Raw genomic sequence first — 24,291 nt, 5'->3', positions numbered from 1 at the left:
GCCTATAACCTTCATTAAAACAAACAAAAAAGCTCCGTCCCTCACCTTCCACATTTCTTTTTTAAAACAGGCTTCGTGAGCAAGTCTGCAACCTCAGCGTAACACCGTGATGCGTAAAGGCTCTGATTGCAGAAAGCTGCCTACATTTATTATTCATCATGAGACTAAACAATATGCAATTTTAAAAAAAAATAAATAATAAAAATCATACTACAAAAGCACTTATAGACTATCTGGAGCCTAAACTGATAGGTGACCACAGGAACCAAGCTAAAATAAAAGCTCTCGCACAAATACAGTATAATCTTCTGTACGGTGTTATTTCTGTCACTGTATTTTCACAGAAGAGCATCCTGACATCCATCCCATCTAATCACACAACCATTAGTAAGGAAGGGATGATTATCAAAAAAGACCTTCTGTAGAGTTGCAAGCTTTTAAAGAATATGACAATAATTGCTACAACTGCAGTGAATTCGTGTATGATTCTATAAGCACAGAGAGGCGTTTTTATCTCCCGGGTAACATCGGCCATTGCACGTGCTGCTATCCCAGGAGCTGGCAGAGCTTTAAGTACGTGCACAACAGAAATTCATGCTGCAAAGTGGCGTGAATTCGGCAGTTCTCTGGGCAGATGCTGATTAGACAGAGTCCTGCCTTTCCCCAAACGCAGAGCCATTCCCCTTCCTTTCATATAGTCTACCACGGAACAAGTCCTCCTGACACGTTACGAGGCTTGAATGCAGTTGAATGTGAAGTTTCAGGTAATGTTTAGGATAACATTCCCATCTCAAACCTCTATCATGTCCTGGTGGATTTTTTCTGATTTGTAAGATTCAATTACTTTTGAGTTACCAGAATCGCACATTAATGCTCTCCTGACCCTCCTCTGAGGGAGGCATAGGAAGCCGAAAACCAGACTTCATGTGGATGTGACAGCAGTGCTCAAGAGTAATTAAAAATGCAAGACCTCGTTAGAGGACAGGTGGAGTCCCCGGTACTCACACAGCGCAGTGGTGAGCTTCTCCGGCTGGTCGTAGTGCACCATCGCGACGCAGAGCGTGTTGAGGGCCACCACGCAGAGGACGATCCAGTAGAAGCTCTGAGCCTTCACCATGCGCCGAATGAAGAACCGGAACATTTTCTCTTTCCTCCTGAAGTAAGACGAGCTCTCGTTCTTCCCACTCTTCAAACTGGCACGGGCAAAAGGAGACCCTGGGACAGAAAGAAGAGTCACCACACCACATATCCCAGCAGGAGAAAGGCCGGAGGGCGTTCCTGGGCACAGAGACCCTCTTCCCAAGCACCAGAAACGCGGCTGAGCAGAAAGCTGGGCACGCTGACTATGGGCTGAGCAAGAGCATCTCGCTTGCAATGACATCGTGAGAGATGAAGGCTGGGATTTTGAAACGTCATGAATGAATGGCCAGCTCCACCACCTAAAGGAACTGGGCTTCCAACCCTTTGAAACAATCTTGATTGTCCCAGTTTAATTCATAACTTTTGGGTTCCCAGTTGACTGGAGGGACAGAAAATACCGGGCGCAGTGGTATTTCTGCCCGTGGTGTGGAGCACATCCTCTGGGAGCTGGCAACAGGAAAGCTGGTTCCCATTTCCCCTGCTCCAAGGACCAGGCAAGTCTCCTTATTTTACTCTCCAACTTCATGTATTTCTACAGCAGAGGGCTCAATCTGCCTCCGTGCACCATATTTTGGGCGCAGCTACTCGTTTGTATCAATTCTGCCTGTATCAGCTACGTTACGACTCTGGTCTGAAACCCTGGAAGAGAGTCAAATGTTTTACCAACAGGAAGCTGACGGAAGAAGCGATTTCTAATGGAAGCTCTCCCCCTGCGGTAGCAGGCACCGCTCAAATGGATGAAAAGGCCACCTCCGGCCAGTGCTGAGGCAGGAGAAATCAGCACACGTTAGTCATCGACACGCGCATCCGTTGCCGTTGCAAGCAGGGCAAATCGTGATCGCCACAGGCTGTCCACTACCTGTTTCACGCTGTGCTGGCACCCCTCGGAAATGGCTAGCGAGCCTTGTTTCAAGGTGGTTTGCAGCAAGGAAACATGTTATTGCCCTTCCCCGTGGTGGGACGGAGCCTCCCAGCGGGTAGGGCTGACCGGGACACACTCCGTCCTGTCTTGGACCGAGCACCGTGAGAGCAGGTGACTCGCACGGGCTGGCGTTGGGGACGGCTGAGTTACATGAACAAAGTGTTCTGGCCGCGGCAGCCAAAGTTTTGAGTGTGCTCGCTCACGTTTCAGCACTTGGAAGGGGTGGGAATCTCGCCCCGTTCCATCCTGCAATAACAGCAAACACAGCACCCCATAGAAAGGCTGAAGCATCCAGATGTGACAGCAACGGGTTCTCCAAGCCTCACAGCGACACAAGAGCGTGCTGCGCCGTCTCCCCCATAGAAAGGCAAACTCTCGGCTTCATTTCACATTTCTGGCCGTCCACCAACACGCCAAACGCAGAGCCGGCCCTGGCCAGGCTTTGAACAAGCTCCTTGTGGAAAAGCTCAGTGTGCCAATTCTGTTAGTTTGATAATCCTCCCCTTGGCAGTTTAAAAAAAAAAAAACCAAAAAAAAAAAAACAACCAAACTAATAAATCATAGCGCCCATCTATTGCTTTAAGGCAACAAAATGAACTACAGGTTAAGATATAGGCTGCACCGCGTCATAATACTGTTCGGCAGGTTAAGACCTCTCAAGTCAGTCTGCACTCTCAGATTTGCATGGGAATAGCCTGGCTGCCCTTTCGCCCCCTCTCTACCGATCTCCCAGAAAAGCAAAGCAGCGGTATTGAAACTGATCTAAACGGAGAAAACATCCACTTCTCCAGACTCCTCTGCCTGGCAGTCCAGACAGTGTCCTGCGCCTGGTACAGTGGGGAGGGTGGGACGCCAGAAGCAGCCAGCATCATCGTGTGCTGCACGCTTCTTAGTGCGGGAAGAAAGGCTGAGAGCTCAGAGGAAAGAAAAGAATAGAAGTTAAGAACAACTCCAGAGAACACACTGGGAAGTGTTTACCACTACAGAGCTTTGTAATGCAATTATAACTCTCACCGAGGTACTTGCGCTTGAATTAAAGTGCAACGCATGCAGTCAACGGCCAGCAAGAGACCTGTCAAAGTCTCTACCACTCTGGTCCGCATCTTCCCGTTGCACTCAGTGATTACGTTGTTAGTTCTTCCACAGTCCTTATGCTCCCATCAGCAAGACATCCTAGGAATCCATCCAAAAAAACCTTTTCTCAAAAACATATTCTTTATGCATAATTGCCCATATGATCTGATTGTTTATGTTATGCAGAGTTTCAGCCTTTTCAGGAGCCTGCAGAAGGATCTGCCGTATCCATTTCTTCTTTCCTGCCTTGTTCCGGGAATCAAAATCAAAAACACTTCTCCCAAGTGGGTGAACCACTCGCAGAAGGTGGAAAGCACTGCTGTTATTTTCCCTGCCATATGCTCCCGAGACAGTTCCCAGCTCCGCATCAGATTACCCGTGAGTCCAGATGCTCCGTCATCCGTTGCCACCTGAAAAGCTGAACTCAAAGATCTGTTTGCGTGGCATGGGTGCCCAGAGCCTGGAGGGACTTGGATGTGAACGCAAAGACCTCATAATTATTGCAACCGTGAACAAATGTTCCAAAAAATTACCATTCCTTGTTATCCATGCAGGGATCCGAGCTGCCCAGAATAAAACGAAACAAAAATGCACACGGCCGCTGCATTTTTGCCCTCTTTCAGCAACAAACCTCTCCGAAGTGTCGGTAGTTTTTAGCCACAAACCCTGCAGCCTGCTCAGCCTGGGGGATCGTGGCGGTTCAACAGGGGGTGAGGGTGTCAGTAACATGCCGAGCAACATTCATTCCCTGCAACCGGGTCTTCATTTAAAGGGGGGGTGGGGTAGGGGGGTGGGAACAGAATCCAGCAGCAGCTGTAACCTCTTAAAATGTTAATGCCGAATTTCCAAAGAGCATTTGAGGCACTCATGCTTGCAAGCGTACATGGACATGTACTCTCAAATGTACTGTTTGTGCTGCTACTCTTACGCATCCAGGATTTGCTGCTTTGTGGTAACTGGGGTGCCAAGACATTTCTTTGGAAGATAATGAGAACATCTGCTGCTTCAGCAGCAAAACAAAACACAGGCTGGAACAGCGGGGCCAGGAATAAGCTAACTCCAAAGCGATCAGGAAGATGTCTCCCCAGACGGCAAGGAAAAGCCCACGGCTGAAAGGTCTTTCTGCTGGTGTCCAAAGAGCTGCCCTTAGACTGGGTGCAAACCCCAGACCCGCCTCCTGCCTCTCCACCTGCCATCATCTCAGGAGGGAATTAGCTCTCCGTTAACGACAGAACAATTAGTATCTCTGCAGCCCGGCAGCAGCTTATTCTCCAGAGCTGACGACACCAAATAGGCACCCTCGATGCTACGCTGTGAAGTGCCACGCTCTGCGTTGGAGGCGTGTGGGTCACTGCGTGCACACGGGCGTGTGTCTCCATATCTGGCTTTAAAAACGCGGAGAACTGCTTTAACACCTTCTTCTAAGGCAAGAATGAGAGAATTTGGGCCACTGCCCAGCATTTCCCAGTAAGCATTCACCCGGCAAAGGCGGCAAAACTATGGACTGCGCGTTAGTGGCAGATGTGACCAAGTGTCCACCTCCTCTCCTCCCTACAACAGATGAGCCTCAGCAGCATCATTTGACGTTATTTGGGCTTCATTAGCATAAATGATCATGTTCCAAGCAGAATCACGGCATGGCCAGCACAGCATGGATTCTCCAGTCTTTTCGGCAGGGCTCTTTTAAGGGGTGCGGCATGCAATGGCTGAGCAGCGCAGGGGACGGGGGGAAGCCGCGAAGCCATTTGCTTTGGCAAGTCGAGTGCTGCTGCTGCAGGAGCAGTGACAATTCTCCTCCTTGAAACGGCGGCTCTCGGAGGCAAAGGAGCCGCTCGGAGGAAGCACGACATGAACACGTTTAGGTGGAGATCTAAACCTCGGGCAATGCGAAGCCAGTACTCACCAACGGAGCAAATGTCTGTGAAATGGTCCTCACCTTCTTCAGCATGAATCAGGTCGTTTTTACTCTTCTTTATTGCGGCTCTTTTCAACACTGTGTGCAAATTAAAGAGAAAATGGCCCGTGAGCATTCAGAGTGGGTTCTCTCTCCCCCTCCCTTCACTCTCCAGGGCCAGCTTTTACATCCCAACGCCAGCTTGAAGCCCTCACACAAGGGTAAGCCGGAGTAAATCAGACAACCTACAACCCTGCAGGGTTTTGCGTGCTTTGATGCCAGGGTCGTTTATTTATTTAGCCTTCCAGCCCTTGAAGGTTTGCCAGGGACAGGTCTGCACGCTTCCCCTTCGCCCCAGCCGATGCGGGAGGGCTGGGGGAGTCACGGCAGCTGCCGGACCTTTTAAGCACAGCAGAAAGGCTGGGCAGGGTCACTGCATCTTTCTGAGCCCCAGTGGGTTATGAGATGGCTGCTTCTATCCATTAAAGACATTAATGCTGTTTACAGTGCGCACCATTAAGAAGTCAGCATTTACGGTGCTCGGATACACCATGCCTTAAGGAGCAGCAACACTATGTCGAAGGCAACTGCCACAAATCAGCAAATACACTCTTAATAGCACCCACTGTACGATTCCTTCCCTTCTGGGGATGGCATGAATTCTTTGAAAACACGCTTGGTCCCAACAGCATCTTTTGCAGGGGGGGCAAAGATGGCTACCCCGTTTTACTCGACAGGGAAAGAGAACTGCAGCCTAAGGCTCGGCGAGGTCTGCACCGTTCACCCAGTGCACGAGGGGTAACGCAGGAGCAGCGCGGACCCTGGTCCCATGACCACCTACCTGCAAAAACCTTGAGAACTAGCAGAAAAAAATACGTTGATAACAGTTTTGTCACAGCTTCAAGACAGACAGTAAACTAAGCACCATTTTCGATCAGCAGTAAGACACCCCACGGTGTGGTGATACATACTGTTCAGCTGGCACACACAGCAAACCCACTCACTCTGCCGCGACTGCCCTGGGGGTAGGTTCCTACCAGAAAAATCCCCTCACGCTACGCAAATTTCCCTGCCTTGCCAGAGAAACGGATGCGCTTCTTCCTCCGCAGCTAAGGCAAGCGTTAGTGCTTTTGTCACTTCAAGGAAAAACCCAGAGCATCGCCCAGGTTCGGAGAGGCTCGAAGAGGAGAGGGTGCTCTGAACCTGTGATCTGGATCCAATTTTTGGCAAATAACCGCTTTTGCTCTTTTCTTCCCCACCCAGCAGTAGGCTGAATTCCTCAGTCCCAGCAATACCAGCTTTTGGGTCCTTCAGGCTGCATCCATCCCAGTACACTCCAGCATGCCCAGGGCCATCCCCAGCACTGGAACATGACCAGCCCCGGGAGTGAAGTTTTACAACGCTCCCTGGCATGAATTGAGCCCCTTCTTTATCTTCTCCCCCAAATAACTCCTGCGTGTGTTTAGCAATTAGGTTATGCCGTCTCTACAGGCACCTTGGATGCAATGTCCCTCTGTTTTGGAGACTAAGATAATTTACCAGCATAGATGTGGGCTGCTCCATACCAGTTGGCTTCAAGGCTGGGAGCATTGCCAGGCTCCTTTAGCTTACCAGTAAAGAAGGAGCCTTAGTATACTGGGGTCTTTACTCCTTGGCCTGTACCCGCCTCTAGTTCGCTTACACCACTCAACTTTTCAGACTACTCTTCCAGACACTCATTCCAGCTCCAGACTAACAAGCCCTGGCTGCACCCACGTGCCGGACAAACTTCCCCAGCGTGCACACACACACCCCCACGCACCCGACACAAAGATTTGCCAAGCACACCTCAGCCCTGACCTTCTGCAGCCCCAGCTCTTCATCCCCGAGTCCTCCCCGAGCGCAGGTCACCGAGTTGGCCAAGGCGGACCAGTGGCCGGGCACTTGACGCCCGAAGGAGCCACGTGGCTCGGCACAAGGTGCACAAACCAGCTGGGAAACATCTCCGGTGACCTGGGCAGGTGGGGCTGGGGGGGAGAAGCCCTGCCCCGCTGTGCCGCCTAAGCCCCTGGTGATTTGCAATCCACTCACTGTTGTAGCTGCTGCCGCTGCTAGTCTCTGCCGGTGCCGTGCCTTGTTGAATCGGCCCTTCCGAGGCGGCCCTCCCTGACAGTGAATGGGAGGAGAAAAAAAAAGAGGAAGGAAAGGGAGGGGAGGGGAAAGGAGGAGACATGGGAGGACGAAAGATGGTCAGAAAAGGGAGAGGGAAGAATCTTTTAACTGAACTTTGACTGGCTGTCGCATCCTAAGAGCTCATGGGTCTGGAGGCACAGGGAGAGCAGTCCCCGGAGCCTCGCTGCATCTGAAGCTCGGTACCTCCGGCCGTCCTGCAACGCTAGGGTCACACGTCGGAAGATAGGATCACCACACCCTGTTATGTCTTACTGCTTACAAGTAACAGGGGTCTTAGTCTCTTTGTCAAATCCAGTTGGAAACCTCAGTTTAGAGCCCTGCCTTCTCTCGGTCAATGCATTTCTCTTCTGGCATCCGCTCTGCAGCCTACCCCCGCCACAACCTGCGCGTAGACACAGCCAGCCATGCTCGGCAGAGGCTGACGAGTGTCCCCCGCCACGCTGCGGTCCCAACAGGCAGCGTAGGGACCGACCGACCCCAAGGGCAGATTCCCATCCCAGAGCGGTGTGTCACATAACTGCTTATCGTCCACCTGCAACCTCAAAAAGACCCGCTATGGGAAAAGGGACTCTTTAGCCCGACTTATGCCAAGTGCATGCAAGAGCATGTTCCTCACACCCTCCTGGTGACAATGGAAAGTCATGTCAGCGTACAGCAGGTGAACCTCTCACGTATCACAGGACAAAAGCTGCACAGCAAAAAGACCTACCGTCCAGAGGAGATTTCTCTTCCGCGTTCTTGTCTTCTTCTGCCAGCATGACCTCCTCTGTAAAAGGAAAAACAGCAAGGTTCAACCTCAGATTTATCACATCCCAGCTCTACAACCAGCTGAGCTGGATGCAGCAGGCATGTGTGCCAGCTGCCACCAACCTTACCCCATTGTATCACCCAGTTACACCAAGCCTGTGGAGAAGGGATGGCTCGGAGAGCCGTGTTTCTTGCCCCTCTGCCCCTCTCGCACAAGGGGAGGAGGCCAGACAAGTCGCTGGAAGACTGTAGCACTTCCTCCATGATTTTCGTCTTCACACTGAGCCACCTACTCCAGTTTCTTTACCCAGCTATCTGGAGAGCAAGAACCTTCCTTCAGACCCAAGCAAGACCACAGGGCTCCACTAGCCAGAGGATGGTCCCTCACGGCCAGCCTCTTTGGAGACACTGAGGAGTGAAAGGTGCTCTACACCCATTGCTGCTCCTCTGTCTCCATCAATAAGACAAGGACTCCGGCCCAGGGAAAATGAATCTCTGTCTCACAGCACAGGGTAAGACACACAGGGCTGGCTGCTGCGTGTCAGCCGTGCCACATCGTAGGGGACAGAATACCACCAAATAGCCATTAGATCAAATCTTTGTCCAAATAAAATCCACAGCAAAGCAGCCACGGGGGAGTCCTGGCTGGCACTGCTCAGGTTGTGCAATACATACAAGACCACCACTGTTGGCTTTCCGTCGCTGTATAACTCGTCTCCACAACACAAATTTGTATTTTCCTACCGTAAAAGAATTCAGAAAACACTGAAGAAACCAACCCCCCAAACTGACTCATTTTTATTTGCGTGAAAGACAACCAAATTTCCTGAGGTTCCACAATGCAAATGTCACCACCCAAGTCAATTTGCAGTACACGCCACGCTGCGCCAATACCCGAAACCATACAGTTCATACGGTCTGAACCACAGATTGCAAAGATTGTTGTAAAATTATGGAAGGATTTTCTTCTAAAGGACAATCTAAAGCAAACAAAATATCGAGTTGGCAGCTGGTAAACTGCACACTTCCTTGTATTATTGTAAATGACAAGTTCTTTCACGTGTTTGGCATAGATGTAATGTGGGATCTTACTAAATCATCTGACACCGTGTTTCCCACAAAATTTTGCTTTAAAGTCCATTTAAGCTTAGATGAAAGGCTAACTAAAAGAATTAAAAAAAAAAAAATACAAACAAACCAAAGGCCAAACATCAAAGTGAGTAGCTGAAAGCTGTCTGGAAGAATCCTAGAGGGATCGGCACTACCAGACGAGCCTTATATAATCTCTTTATTAATCATTTGGGAGAGTGAATGATACATTAATGAGACAACAAACTGAGAAGGCTGAAAATTAACATTGAGGACTGAGGAAGACTGGAAACCCAAGCGGAGGAGAACAAAATAAGAAAATGCAAACTAGTGCACCAGGGACATGGAAGAGGGTAAGGAGGGCAACGGTGCTCAGAGAGGGTTAAAAAACGTCAGGCGAGCTAAAAACTTTAAAATGCATGAAATTCTTCCAAAAACCCACAAGCTAATACAACTCAGGAGTTCTCCAAGGCTCCTTAAAACAGGTCAGAAAACTGAAATGGGCTTTTTTTGATAGTTCAAGAGAGAGATCTCTCAAATACCAAAAGGTTCTCCCAAAGTCTTGTCTTGGGAAAAGCTGTACTGGTGTTTTGGGGTTAAAAAGATGTTAGGAGTTAAACAGCAATTAATAATGAACATGGCTGGCCTAAAACACGTAGAAGGGATGGTTTAGATACAGAGACGTCTTCCCAAAGGCAGCTGGACAAAGGGCCTGCAAACGTGGAACACGAAGCAAACCTGCGCTGGCAGGAGCGGGAACTCCGGATGCTCGTACAGCAGACATTTTCCTATAGGTTCTTTTAAAGCCTACATTGCTGATGAAGTATGATTTCAAAAGCCTTCTGTCATGTCTGAACGTGATATACTGACATGGCTGAGCGGGACTACGCGTAAACACGAGTCTGGCCCCCAGTACCAGCAGCGTCAATAGCGCCCCGCGGATGTGCCGGCACTGCTTTGGATCTGGGAATTTGTTCAGCCATCAGTACTTTGGGGCTCTCCATGTCGCGCTCCTCTGCACAACGCAGACGTGGCTTTTGTTCCCTATGCTACACACCCGCAAATTGCAGGGAAAATTAAAACCATTTGGAGTGGAGTATATGTTCAGGTCTTGCGACAAGGGGCAAGCAGAGGAGGGCAAACCCATCCCAGAGGAGCTCTTCTGCCACTCCCAGAAAGAGAAGCTGACTTTTAGACAGCATTTGGTAATTAGACTTAATACAAGCTACTGCAGGGAGCAGGCACATTGCCATGCAGGTGGTGAGCAAGGAAAGTAATGAGCTACCAAGGGTCAGAAGACAATCAGATGTTCTTCAGGGGCTACACCCAGATAAGCGCGACGCAGGAGAGCTGTGGCTGCAGAAGGGAGACCTCAGCCAGACCCAGCACACTTACCGGTCAGTGCTCTGCGGGCTGTTGGTTTCAAACATATCTTGTTAAAAAAAATTAAAACACTCCAGGAAAGAAAGAACCTATTCACTTAGCTGGAGGGTCAGTTCTGTACTCGGTTTGTATCAGTGCAGGAGAAAAATCATTATACCAGTTCCTGTCGAAGATCTTTGAGCAGGAAAAGAAATTCTTCTTTACCCCTGTCCCCAAGTGGCCTCTTATTTTTCATGTTCCTGTAATTATTTGTCATGACTCTCCACTGTCCTTTGGGCAGCAGGGAAAGAACAGTCCCGAGTCCTCAGATCACCTCTGGGGCTGGTGAACTGTATGAATACATAATCATGGTGATTTGCAATGGGGTACAGATGCCATCTGATTTTTCAGTGCCACCTGCGTCCCCACAGCCAGACCGATGTGAGATTTAGCCACGCTGAGGTTTCAGAAACCAGAGTGATAAATGCCAGCGGGACGGCAGAATTTGTTGGGCGTGACGATTTGTTATCAACGTATCTTCGCCTACAAAGCACAGGTTCTTTTTAGACAACTCTGCAAACCAGCTGAGCCTTTGCCCCAAATTCAGGGCTCTGAGTTGATGCCCAGACATATCTCCACCCATAGACGCCCCCCACCAGGGCTCAGTTTCACTGTTCCCTTAAAAAAAAATACACAAAACCCGGGTTTCACCTATGCAATTCCCTCAAGCCTGACTGTCCTCCACCATTGCTCCACACTTCTCTCCCTTGACAGTCACTCCCGTCTGTCTTGTATCCTCTGGGAAGCCAAAGGATCTCATCTAACCTAGTGAGGCTTTACAAGGGTTTTAACGTCTGCTAAAAAAACAGCTCAGCAGGCAAGTCGTCATTGCTAGGATTTTTTTTTTTTTTTAACCATAAGCAGGGGATCAGAAGTTGCATTGCCTTTAGTCATCACCGTAACACAAAGACGGGAAGAAGATAATGAGGGCGCCTGAACCCCCCCCCCCCCCCCCCAAAACAACAGTGCTTCTACATTAGAAGAAATATTCAACAAAGAGACAGTATTAGATCGGCAACTTCTGGCCTCCAAACAAAAGCACGGGTGCTTCGCTGGGATATCTGAGTGAGAGGTGCCTCCGCAGTAAGATTAATCGCTGGTCATTAAGCACTGACAACACAGAGCACGTTACAGGACTGGAAATAAAGGCAAACCTTATACTGAGGAACTGGCAAGCTCAACAAAACAGTGAAACATGGTAGCCCTTCTCTTTCTCTTTGGCATGGGGAGCTAGGACACTGCGGGCTCAAAAGAAGAGCGGATTACGGGAAATAACTCCTGTTCAACAGGCGACAGAAGTTAGAAAAAAAAAAAAAAAAGGAAAAAATAACTGAATCTAACTGCTGAAGCTTCCGACTTGCTAAATAGAAAAAGTGAATAAAAATGCATCCCTTAGAAGAAGCCGTCACACTCTCACAGGGGACTCTAATTTGTCTTTCTGGTAATTATCTTCCCTTGCCATCACACACACATTGCTGCCCTTTTTCATTGAGGTAGGTGTCTTTTCCCAGCTGTATCAGGGGGCTCGTTGCTCTGTTTCTTCTACAGAAAGCTGAAACCTGAGGTTCACAAAGCTTCGTCATGTCAAGGAATGGTATTCAAGTTACAGTGAGCCAGAAGAGAGAGGTTAAAGCCAAAGCCTGCTTACTCCAGGAGAAAAAAACCACTCAGAATCAGTGCTGTGTGAAAGAGATGGTCTTGGAAAGAATTAAAATGCAAAAGACATGCAACGTGATTAGCTCTGAACTGAAAGACTTCCAGTCTCTGGGCAAAGTGTTTTCGAAATGATGCATGTCCTTGTAAGATAAGAGAAACATCTTCAAAAGAATATTTGTGGGCTTATAAGCGCTTTACTCTGCACAGAAAACTTCTAGTTCTCCACTCCCCGTTGGAAATGCAGCATGACAGCCTAATAGTTGCTACAGTTTTGAGGAGTTTAACGGAGAAAGCAGCAGCGGCAAAATCATTTGCATGGATTACTTTTGCTTGGCTTCACCACGTTTTAATTCCTCTGAAAGGCACAATTTCAAATTGACGTGCTGCTGCCTTTGCACAGAGCCCTACGAAGACATGAAACGAAGAGCAGAGCCTGTCCCAGCACGCAGTGGGTGGAACGAGACGGGGTTTGCTCCTCACCAACGAGACTTCATTTGATGTTGGTTGAAGTGAAGAAGAGGCATTTGGGGAAGAGAACTGTTGTCTCGTGCCTAGAGGAGCAACACAATGCGGAGCGCTGCTTTGTACACCTACTTCAGCCGACTTCTAGTGATGGGAAGGGTTGGTCCCTCTAAATAATGTATTAAAAAATACAGTTGACTTTACTCTTCAAGATTAAATTGAAGATTACAGGTCTGTTTCCAACCGATCCATACAATTCACTTTTAAAACATGCAAAGAACCAATGTTTATGAGCTTGACATGGCAATCACCGTACGAATTTTTGGCCTAACTTACGAGAGATGCAAGAAATGATGGGATTTGATCACTGCTTCCGGCCTGAAACTCACACTTCGGTTTTATAAGACTGAAAACGTTACAGATTTGAAGACACTTACAGATTTATAAGTGATTTAGGGCAGCACATTTCTTCTTGACGTCCTCAAAAAGACTCTACTGAGTTACAATTTTCCGTGCTTAGCCTTGGCCTCATGATAAAGGAATTTTACATGGAGTCACCTGTTTTCTCATTTGAAATATTTAAACCCTCCTGACTGCCCCCTGTGTATTCATTCTTCAACACGCACCTGAGAAATACAGAAAGCTAGAGACTTCCTGCCTGGCCTCCGTACAATCCTAAGCGAAGAAAGTCAATTTAAATTCTAAGGAAATTGGTCAGACCGTGGGTTGATTTTTTTTTTGTTCTTTCAAGTCATGCATGTCTCAATTCAGCACTTCAGCACATTATCGGTGTTGTAATTTTCTCTTTCATTCCCCAACCCTTTGTTAAGGCTGCGTTTGTTAAGCACTTCATTGATTAAGGCTTCCTGTATTAAGCATAACTCACACAAGTATTTGCACATTAAGGCTGTCACTGTTTAAACACCTTGCTATAGATCCCTCAAGTAGATATGCTGCTGACTATATTAAACAAACCCCATTTAAACCAGCCTGACCTACGTTTGCTTCAGTTTCAACCACAGCTGCACTTCTGGTGATTTATCAATAGTGAGCTGGCACCAAAATCTTTCAGCTGTGCCAAGGTACCTCCTTGAAAAACTTCACAAGCACTTTTTAATAATATTTTCATCCTTTTTATCCTCTTATTTTACCACTGGGGAAAAAAAAATAAAAGTACCACCAGAAAAAAAAAAAAAAGAAAACTGTAAGAGTCAGTTACTCAAGAGCCAGGCTATTAAAGACTTTTCATTCTTACAACACAAATGTAAGAAAAGTCGTTAGACCAGGTCTGGAAAATGCTCGAGTCAGGCAGCACTTAAGGGGTAGAAAACAAAGATCCCTTTTCTTCCAAAGGACGAAACAGTCCACAATTTCAGCATAAGAAAGGGTTGATAGTAAACAATCCCCAAACTTCATCTGCACTACCTTTTCAATGCAATATGTACAGCAAGAGATAATATAACATCATTCAGACTACAAATAGAGAAGGCTGCGAGAAACACGAAAGACACTCAAGAGTGGTCAATAAATGATGAGCACAATGTTAAATTAAAATCATTGTTGACAAACGGGAGGTAGTGTACAGATGAAGGAGTGATTTTAGTCACTCAAATACTTTCCTTGGTCCTAAAACCCATTACAGCCCTCGAGGTAAAAACTTGAGCATTACCGAGAAACAAGGAAACCTCCTTTCCAGCTCCCGCAACTACTCAGAATATGTAAAACATTACAGAGCAAAACCAGATTAAGTATTAAGATGCCACTTCATGAATCGCTGGAATGCAGCTTTCCACTCGTCCTACCTTGCCTCAAAAATAAATGAGAAAAAAAGAGCAAACAAAACGCTCAGGGAGGATACTATAAATATTAGAAGCCTGGAGAGCCTTCCATGGGAAGAGAAGGGATAGAATCATGGAATCATAGAATGGTTCGGGTTGGAAGGGACCTTAAAGATCATCTAGTCCCAACCCCCCTGCCCTGGGCAGGGACACCTCCCACCAGCCCAGGTTGCTCAGAGCCCCGTCCAGCCTGGCCTTAAAAACTTCCAGGGACGGGGTTTCCACCACCTCTCTGGGCAACCTGTTCCAGTGTCTCACCACCCTCATGGTGAAGAACTTCTTCCTAACGTCCAGTCTGAATGGAGCAGATTGGTTCTGCCTGCTTTAGAGCAGAAAAAATATTAGATGAAACAAGGTAGATAGAGATCAGAGAAAGAAAGGTAATAAAAAGAAATACAAAGTGCACTCCAGATCTCTTCCTCTCGCTGCAGAAAGGGAACAATATTTAAAAATCGAGGACAGAACATACTGTTTGGTGGGTTGGTTTGGTTTTGAAAGTCAAACCAACTGTTAACATGTGGAACTCCTTGCCACAAGATTCGATGAGGTCAAGGATGCTAGAACGATTTAAAACCAACTAGATATTCGCATGAATGATAAGAAATCCTCCAGAGTTACATTAGAGCAGAATACCAAGAGCTTTTGCTCTTTCTTTTATGCAAACACCGATTCCATCCCGCTGCCTGGGGCTGCCGCAGGGCATTCCTGTACAGGCTGGACTGGCCGCGACCATCCTTCCCTGGCCGTTTTCCTGCCCCCACCCAAGCAGTTTGCTTTGGCCACTGTCCCACACACCGTCCTGGACAAGGAAGGTTGATTATCTAGTTTGGAAATTCGTGATCATTTCATAGCTGAAATCCCGGCCTCTAGAACAGAAACGGGAAATCCCCATCGATGGTGCAATCCCAAATTTCAGTGCCTGAATTCTCAACACTCGATTCTCTGTTTTGGTCAGCCTTCACGCTCCCTTTTGTATTCCAAGATTTACTAACACTGCGAAGTTGATTTTAATTATCGTTATTATTCAGCTGTACTAGGAATCTTTTTTTATATTCCTATTGTATTTTCAACAATGCCTTTACAGAATATTTTCATTACTCCCTGATTCAGCTGTTTTGCACAGACTTCCCTGTTCTAGAAATCCTTCTGGATCTTGTGTTATTAGTCAAAATAAAAAGATGGGCATTTTACAGCAGTTTCACTCTGTACTCATGTGGCATTTATTCAGCACTGGCAACACAGAAATAGAACGGCCAGCCATTCCCAGAGGGATGCAAAGCTGGGGCAGAGACTGGCTGTATGTTTTATAACTTCTCCCCCTCAGCTTTCACGGCAAGTCCAGCTAATGGCCTCTGCGTAGCTCTTCTTGGCAGAACAGTCACCAAAACGAAGTGAAGCAACCCACGGCCCTGCAAGAGAATTCTCATCTTTCTTTTACTGATGGGGAAACCAGGATTTAGAGAGCAAGGAATGACAAGAGCCTTAAAAGCAAGATGGCACTAGGGCCACGGCACACGCCATGGGTAAACCATTAATTAATTTGAATTTGAGGTAGCACAAAAGCTGTAAACAAATGGGAAGACAAATTTTAAATGGGAAGGAAAGCAAATGGTTCTTTTTTTGCATCCTACAGAGCCACAGACTCAAGTGTGGTTACCTCATTGAGGGCAGTCGCTGTCGAACAGTCACAGGGAATAAAAGTCTGTCAACAAAACTGGCGCTCAATTGTCACTCTGTACAGCTCGACGGGAACTAATGGGTTCAAGGCACCATATAAACCTCTGCTACTTCTTCCAATTTTACATTTCAATGCTTCAGCCTTTTTCCTCTCTGGCCAGGTTTGTCAGAGCTCACGCCTGGCCCCGGGGACTGCAGCATCCCCAGTGCTGCCAGGGCAGAGCCCCGCTCCCGGGGCACGCAGGCTGACGGAGCGCTCCGGAGGAGAGAGAGGAAGCAAAGCCATGGGAGACAGGTGAAAATGCTCTTCCAAACACTGGCACCTGGGTTAGGCACGTAAAACAGGAGCCGTAAATCCAGAAAAAGAGACACCGATACACAGAACGGCACCGGGATGCGCTGGTCGCCGGCATATACGCAGACTATGCACATGTAACGCTGCCATGGGTTGCTGTCACCGTACAATCACTTGTGTGCACAAGCACATTTGAGCACATCTAGCATCAGGATGGATTTCAAAACAAGGAACGATGACAGGGCTTTTATTACGGTGCCAGGCCGCGGTTTGGGAGCACCAGAGGGTGCCGGTTCTGCCACCGGTCTATCAGCCGACATCAGGCGAGTCACTGCACGATATCGGACCTCAGTTTCCCCAATTCTAAAGGGCAAGGATGAAGCTGACCTGCCTAGAAAGGCACCTGAAAAATCTATTTGAGAAACTACTGCTGCTTTTTCTCCCCGTCATTATTTCAGAAGGCATTTTCACCTTACTCAGATGTTTCGGCTTCTCAGAAAAGCAAGCGAGGAAGCAAATGAGCCCCAGAAGTTTTCTCGCCACTACGTGAGTGAATTGCACTGTGGTTATGTCAATATATATGTCAGCTACTCTGTAACGCAGAAAGGTTATTGGTAATCTTTCCTGCCCAATAAAAAGGAAAAGAAAAGCACGGTATGTTTTGTTAAATTAGTGCATTTGGGTCCTTGTTAAAGTTGCTCACGGCTTGCAATAAAGTGCAATATTCAGTTATAATAGTTATAAAACAACGTTAGTATGTGCCGTGCCAGGGTGAGTTTCATGAAAGGGATCTCTGTAGCTCATAAAAATGACACTCCAGCATATTTTACCATCGTAGCAAGAGAGGCTTATAAAAGAGCTGTGGTGGAAAGTAACTAAAATATAAATGACTCATATAGGGGAACAGTTTCCCCCCTTTGGAGACTTTGGGCACTGTATCACCTTTTACATTATACTGTATTAAGACAATTGCTTTGATCTCAGCAATAAAGGAACCTGGCCCAGGTCCTTTGTTTTTGCTTAACCAAACCGAAATCTTTTCAATAACTTCAGTGCGACTGCTCAGAAACAAGCCCAACAAAACCAGCAAGTGCTGGCCGGGCACTCGCTAGTCTTGGGTCACCTCCGTGTCCAGCAACACCCAGGACTGGTTCTGGGACCCTTGTCCTCTCATCACCAGACTCTACTTGCCACAAAACACATTGAGAATCAGGAGATCTCTTGCCTTACCTGCTTTGAAGATCCACTCCAAGTATCCATTTAGTTCCCGTTCGATTTGCTGCTGTCTACGAAGCTTGAGAAAAGCTCGACGATTTTCTACCCTTTCTCGTTCTTTGGCAAATTCACTGTGGAGAGAGAAGAATGAGAAAGAACATGTCACAAGCGGTCAGGGATAATACGCAGCCCTTCTTTCGTCTTTCAGATTGTATTCACGAAGCCTGCGAAGTCGATGACAGCAGTAGAGTGGAAACCACAGCATGCTGCGCGTTGTTCTCCAACAAACTACTACTTCAATTGTAGCTCAGTTGTTTCTCTGCCTCTCTCATCCTGAAAGGGGACTGCAAACAGCACCACGCACACACTTCTTTTGCTCTGGGGTCGCACCGTATCCATTACAAAAAGATCCTGATGCACAACCACATATACCCCCCCAGTCACGTAGTACAAGTGATTAACCCCAACACTAAAAATTGTCCTCCATCCCTCCACACCACTCACCCCGCAGCAGAATTTCCTCTAGAAGTACAGTAATATGTCACAGACACACCAGCACCCTCTCTGCCTAGGAAGATATCTACTTTCCCCGTTAGCCTTTCTCTGAGTTTTCCCAGGCTGAAGCTGACTGACAAACACAAGACAAACGAGACCTACAAGTGGACGGATGCTCTGGGGTTAAGGTGAAATAGTCCAGATGCTCAGAGTTGAGAGTAACAATGATCCTGCTATTTGCTACAATCACATGGAAAGCAAGTATTTTGACATCAAATCTCTAGAACAGGATTGTACAGGGGAGTCAGAAAGGAAGATTCATCCAACCACTGCAAAAATCTTGTCCAAGTACATCCTACTGCCCAGTTTAAAATGATGCCGAGACAGCAGGGCAGCCACCACCACCAAGACACCCACACCGGGGCTTTCCCCAGACTAATTCTTGTCACCATTGGGAAGCTTCTGATGGCCCACCTGGACATGTACGTGCTCATCTGCCATTTACGGGGCTCTGAACCATCCTCTGCAACCCCTCCCTCCGAGCACACCCTGGAGCGACTCCCACAATGGCTTCATCTATACGGTTAAATGAGGAATTGGGCTTTTGTCCCTCGTGTACACCAGTAGCTCGTTCATTTGACATCTTAACTCTGCTGTATCCTTGAAATCTTCAGTTCACTGTTAATTGTTCCAAACCTTTACCTAACCGTTATTCTTTACTAAGATCCCACCCAATCACCCGTTCATTACCCTCACGTGCTCCTCAGAAGCCAGCGAAAAGTGGGAGAAGGGAAGAAGGTGGAAGAATGGGGGGGAAAAGGAGCTGCAAGTGCCAGAGGCAGCTTTAAATTCACAGTTTACACTTTACCCTTCAAAGCTGATGCTTTTGCTTCATTTGGCAGGACTGTCTGACCTGCGGAGAAGGGACTGCGGGGAGAACTTGGCTCAGCACTGCGACGCACGCCGGTACCAGCCACCGATGCGAGGGCTGCCATCAGCTGAGCCATTATCTTGACTTCGTCAGTGCATCCCAGTCTCCTGCCTCCCCTCCTCCTGTCCCCCACCTGACAGCACAGCCCATGACCCCGTCCTTGAAACGGAGGAAGCCGAAACATGGCTCTGAAGCGACAGCTCCTCCTTGGCATTCAGCACGTGTCCGCCGGGTGATTCGGGATCCTGCACGCGTCAGCTGGATGGCCGATTTCCTCCCGCTTCCTTTTTAATGTTCTCATTTCTGGTTCAGTGCCTGCTGGTCGGGGCCAGGGACCTCCTCTCAGTTTTGATTTCTCTCTGGAGGGGGAGGAATGAGATCAGACAGCCCAAGGTGACAACCCGCATTTATAAACTGCCAGAAGCGGAGGGGGCCACGCTTCCTGCGTTCCAGGCGCGTGTCACCGCAAATTTCCCAGAGCTGAGCTGTGCCGGATGGGAGCAGGAGGCAACACGCAGCGGAGATCCCATGAAGGAGCCCAGTGGGCAGCAGGGACGGCACATGAGCCGTGGCACCGCTCCCTCACCCCTCAGGAGAGGCAAGGGAGAGCTTTCCTTGCAAAGCCTTTCATCTTCTGCCAGCTCCTGTCTGGCCTAAGGAAAGTAAAAAGGAGGACTTGACCCTTCTTTAATCCCAGCTTTAAACATGTAGGAAAATGAGGGAAAAACTTTACTAAGTTGTAAAACCTTCAGTAGTTTCTGCACACTTTTGGCAGGACAGCCTTAAGGAACATTGCTGAGGTTAAAGCCACCTTCCTCCTCCTGTCCTCTGGAGGCGGCAGATCTGGCTCTGCCACAGAAGCTGGGAAGATCGCTTTCGGGAGAAGACAATACCTTGGGTCTCAGCTCACGCAATGTCTTCTGAGGGCTACAGAGCTGTAGCAAAATAGTCCAGGTTGAAGACTGGAGTGTCTCGACGTACGGTCTTCCTGGCGGAGGAATGCATCGCTTGCTCCTTCTCCTACCTCCAAGAGACAGGAGAGGTTTGATGAAGCTGGACTTGTCAAAAGACCGCGTTTTTCTGTATGAAATGTATTAATAAAAGCACACATGTGTCTCTCTCCCACTACGTTCATCACCATTCAGGAACTGAAATATTCCCCATTTGCAGCAACTGGAAAACTCCCAGAATTTCTGTTTGAGAGCTTTTCAAAAAGAGTTCAGAACATATTCAAAGAAAAGGGGAAAACTTCCATCAAAAGGCCGCGTTTCATCTAAAAATATTTCAGCCGAAGTTTTCCTGCCAGTTCTAAATGAAAACACAAAAAGTCCCAGGGGAAGGTTTGGGAGCAGTAAGTTTCCTCTTTTATTCAGCATAATTGCAATTTATGCCACTGACATGCCAAAATCTCCCAAATCACCAGAAAGGAAACCTGAGCAGGAAATATGCTGCCTCTTGCCCAACTTTACCTCCAGGAATTTCTTCCCAGCTGGTTCTCCACAGTTTGGCCAATTCTAGAACGAGGAATGTTGAACGATGGTCACCCCTTCTCAACCTTGGCTCTCATCAGCCGCCATGTGCCCTAGGCGTCCCCCCAGAGCGTCCATCTCTCAGCACTGGCTGGGGAGGCGTTAGGAGGAGGAAAGCCGAAAGGTCACTACTCCTACGTGCAGCTCAGCAACAGGAGACGTCGCTTCGGAGGAAGCCAAGCTCTGCCTGGGTAGATGACTACAGTGCATTTTAGTTACAACATGACAGTTGTGAATAACGGATTCCACAGAGACAGCAGGAACAAACAGAAATCAAAGGAAGGGCATTCATCATGGAAACCACACGCCGTCCAGGCAAGCTCAATGTGTCACATTTTTCTTCTCTAGAGTGGTCGGTGCTTAAAGTCACGAGGAAAATGGATGATTGTTGCTTATCACCTCCGTGGGTAGAAGAGTAAAATAAATCTCAGTGTAAATATGCACTGGAATAGCCACTTCAGGGAAATTCAAGAGCCCCCCCAGCCACAAGAGAGACAAGGTCAACTCACGAGTAACCGCCAGGGTCAGTAAAAGATTATAAACCAATGAAATTCTTACAAGTACTTTATCCATGCTGGTCTTAAATTAAAAATACTGTCACAGCAACCAAAAAGGAAAAAAAAAAAAAAAAAAAAAACCACACAACTGCACAACCTTCATCCCCTGAGTCTCTGATTAACTTTCCCATATGACAGCAGAGAGCTGAGATGGAGCATCATGTAATGCACCTCCTGGTCTTGGGTTTCACGGCACACCCCCACGGCCAGTGACAGCAGACCGGCTGCAGGACTGATCGCACCATTAAACCTCTGCAATTCAGGTTTTCCGCTTCGAAAGCAGACAGAAACGCTTCCCACTCACAGGGAAGAGGCAGAGAGAGATGATATAGCATCACTGTCATCGCTACCACTAATAGTGCTCATGATAACAACGCGCGGGTAATTAGCTCCTCATTCAGAACAATATCACTGAGCTACACGTGAGCTCATGAAATCTCAGATCTTAAAATGGGAGAACAGCCTTCGTTTGCTAAATCTGAAGCACTGAGCAGAAAGAAGCACAGAACTCAGGACTCCACCAAAGATTCACAGAAAGCACCTGCAAAGAACATTTAGAATTTTAAGTCTAAAAAAAAAAAAAAAAAAACAAAACCAAAACCCAAATAGTTTTAGGATTGACTTCATCTCCAGTCCGAGTAAGCCAGAGGAATGAGCAAAGCTGGGCCGGGATGGCACGTGACATCTAGGGACGGAGCCTTGCCTGGAGAAACGCAGCCCTCAGGAATGGAGAGGAGCCAGATAATTCAGGTAATTCGAGCGGGTGAGCTGCTGGCCAAGGAACCAGCCGGGCCTGCAGATGTTTGACTGGGTTACTCACAAGCCAAAATGCATTCTCCAGGTGGAGAGACAAAATGGGCCAAGACAGAAGGCTGAATTTGTAAGCTTTGTTGCTTGAACGTGGAGCAGTGCCCAAGAACAGACTTGATACTTGTCAGCAGCCTGTTCAGCAGCCCACATCACGCCGGAGCAGGGAGGGACAGGGCGGAGGCAGAAGATGGAAAACAGCAACTCCTCTGGCTGCCTGACGTGCAAGCTGGAGGAGCATCACTGCGGGAAACATGTGCCCAAAGAGTGGTACGCAATCACGAGTGTAGTGCAACCCCGGGGCTGCCAAGGTGAAGCCTTAAAAATTCCTCTCAGTTTCAGTCCACCCCTTTTCCGATCAGCAAGGAAGGAACCTCAAAAGAAACTTGGTGCCAGTTCTCCAGCTAACTCTCAGCAAGCCTTCGGCAAGAGCAACGCTGAGGTCGGAATTTCCGTAAGAGGCTGCAAAGGGACCCCACATATAAGAATATGCACTTGTAGGACCCAAGACATAGGAACAGGCTGGAAGATAAAAGAGATAAGATGAATGCAATATTGTCTATATTTTTCAATAAAATCAAGACTCCTGGGCTGTTGGCCAGCTGCAACCACTTGCTCAGGGGCTGTACGAGACCCTCCAGAGTGCCCGAGGGTAACGTCCCACATCTCCAAGCCTCCTGGGCGCATCCACACGCAAACAGAAACACTGAATTGCATTTTGAGGGTGGAAGTCCATCTCTTAGCATTTATTTTGATTAATCAACTGCAGGAAGAGAATAGAGAAAGGGCCCCTTCAGTTAATTTTTCCTTTCCCTCTCAGGTCTCTGTTTCTGATGCTGGGGTTCGCCACCTTGTCCTAATCCAACAAAATCCCAGTCGCTTCGGTGAAGCCAGTAACAACAACGTGGTAGGCAGACTCCTGATGAGCCAACCCTCCTTGTGCTCCTGCCATTCTACGGGTCCTCCAGGACTCATGTGATTGAGTTCGCTACCTCGTACTCATGGTCCTGCCAAGACCCTCGTGGCTTGCTTCATAGAATCATAGAACGTGTTGGGTTGGAAGGGTCCTTTAAAGCTTCACCAGGGTCTGATCCGGGTAATACTCCTAACGTTTCATGCACCAACTGCATCAGCATCCACGCGTTTATAGAAAAGCAGATTCCTGCTCCAGGCAACAAATTTGTTCTGCAGGTTCGTATCTCTGCCTTTTGTCTTCCTGGAGAACAGCGAATCCTTTATAAGGGGAAGCCTCTGCTGGATGCAACAAAAAAAGCCTGACACCTTTGTGACTGTAGCTGTTTATACAACTAAGGAGACAAAGCCTCGGCTGCGCTAAACATTTCTTCCACATTCTGCAAACCTGTCCTTTGAGAGACAAAGGCAGTGACGGCAGAAGGAGAGTGTGTCCGTGGAGAGTGAGCAAGACGGAGAGTGGAAAGAGAGAAAAGCAGATGCTCGGTGCCCTGGATGCAGATGCAAGAAAGGGCCTGGGGACCTGCTGAGCATCCTCACCCTCCTGTGGGTGCTGCAGTGACTTGGGCCAGCGCAGGGGGTGGGAGGTAGGACACCAGAGAGGAAGGGGGAGTATCTGAAGCACAACGGTGATGCTCGGGATCTGAGCAGGGGCAGCAGACACCATCTCCCCTCGATTCCTGAAGCATTTTGCTTTAGCAGGGTGCACCGTCACTAGGGAACCGTCACCACCAGCAGCACCAGTGATTCTTTGAACTCTCTTAAGAGATTAAAGGACCCACCTCAGCCCACAACACGGCACCGAGAGCCTGAAAGGGGCTGCCAGGGAGGCAGCAGCAGGAGAAGGGCAGTCCTGCGGGGATGACACCCTGCAGGCCAGCCACCTCAAAGACACCAACCTTTGGTGTCTCTCACAAAGGCTCCTCCAGGAGAGGAGGAAAAGCAGGCACAGCAGGGGCTGAATTATTCAGGGCAGCACACAGGATGCGAGGGGCGAGGGGAAGGGACGGGGGAAAGCAGAGAGAACGTCAATTCCCTTCAGCGCACTATCCTGGCTGGATGCTGGCGAGTTAGAAATACAGGCGGAGAGCAGGATCAAATTTGGCTTAGGAAAGAAAAATATGAAAATAAATAAACCCAGGAGCAAATAGACAAGCAGGGCAATTTCCAGCTGCTGGGACACGAGGCGCCATGGTCCGTAGCTGGGAGGATGCAGACCCAAGAGGACGTGGCTCAACTTGCACCCACAAGTTGCAAACGCAATGAGAGGGGGTCAGCAAGGACACTGGTTTCTTCACTGTCGCATCAGGTATCTTTACCACAGTAAGCCCCAGGAAGACTTCAGGATGAGCCAAGGTATGGCTGCTCTCATTCACAGGCAAGATCCTCACGTTCAG

General features: G+C 48.2%; 1 protein-coding gene across 9 annotated transcripts in view; it reads right to left on the bottom strand.

Moving 5' to 3' along the window:
- CACNA1B (calcium voltage-gated channel subunit alpha1 B) overlaps positions 1-24,291 on the bottom strand; it is a 311,383-nt gene that overhangs the window by 139,945 nt on the left and 147,147 nt on the right. For 3 of the 9 annotated variants that reach the window (XM_063353305.1, XM_063353296.1, XM_063353298.1), the window contains exons 8-12: positions 17,619-17,734; positions 7,912-7,968; positions 7,101-7,175; positions 5,040-5,129; positions 1,006-1,215 (exon numbers count right to left, since the gene is read on the bottom strand). In XM_063353305.1, the coding sequence (XP_063209375.1) occupies positions 1,006-1,215; positions 5,040-5,129; positions 7,101-7,175; positions 7,912-7,968; positions 17,619-17,734 (548 nt within the window). The remainder of the gene's footprint in view (positions 1-1,005; positions 1,216-5,039; positions 5,130-7,100; positions 7,176-7,911; positions 7,969-17,618; positions 17,735-24,291) is intronic. The other 6 variants (XM_063353297.1, XM_063353300.1, XM_063353299.1 and 3 more) reach the window with 3 other exon arrangements.

Source organism: Chroicocephalus ridibundus, chromosome 15 (assembly GCF_963924245.1).
Source record: "Chroicocephalus ridibundus chromosome 15, bChrRid1.1, whole genome shotgun sequence".
Taxonomy (NCBI): domain Eukaryota; kingdom Metazoa; phylum Chordata; class Aves; order Charadriiformes; family Laridae; genus Chroicocephalus; species Chroicocephalus ridibundus.
This window is presented reverse-complemented; position numbering and strand designations above follow the sequence as displayed.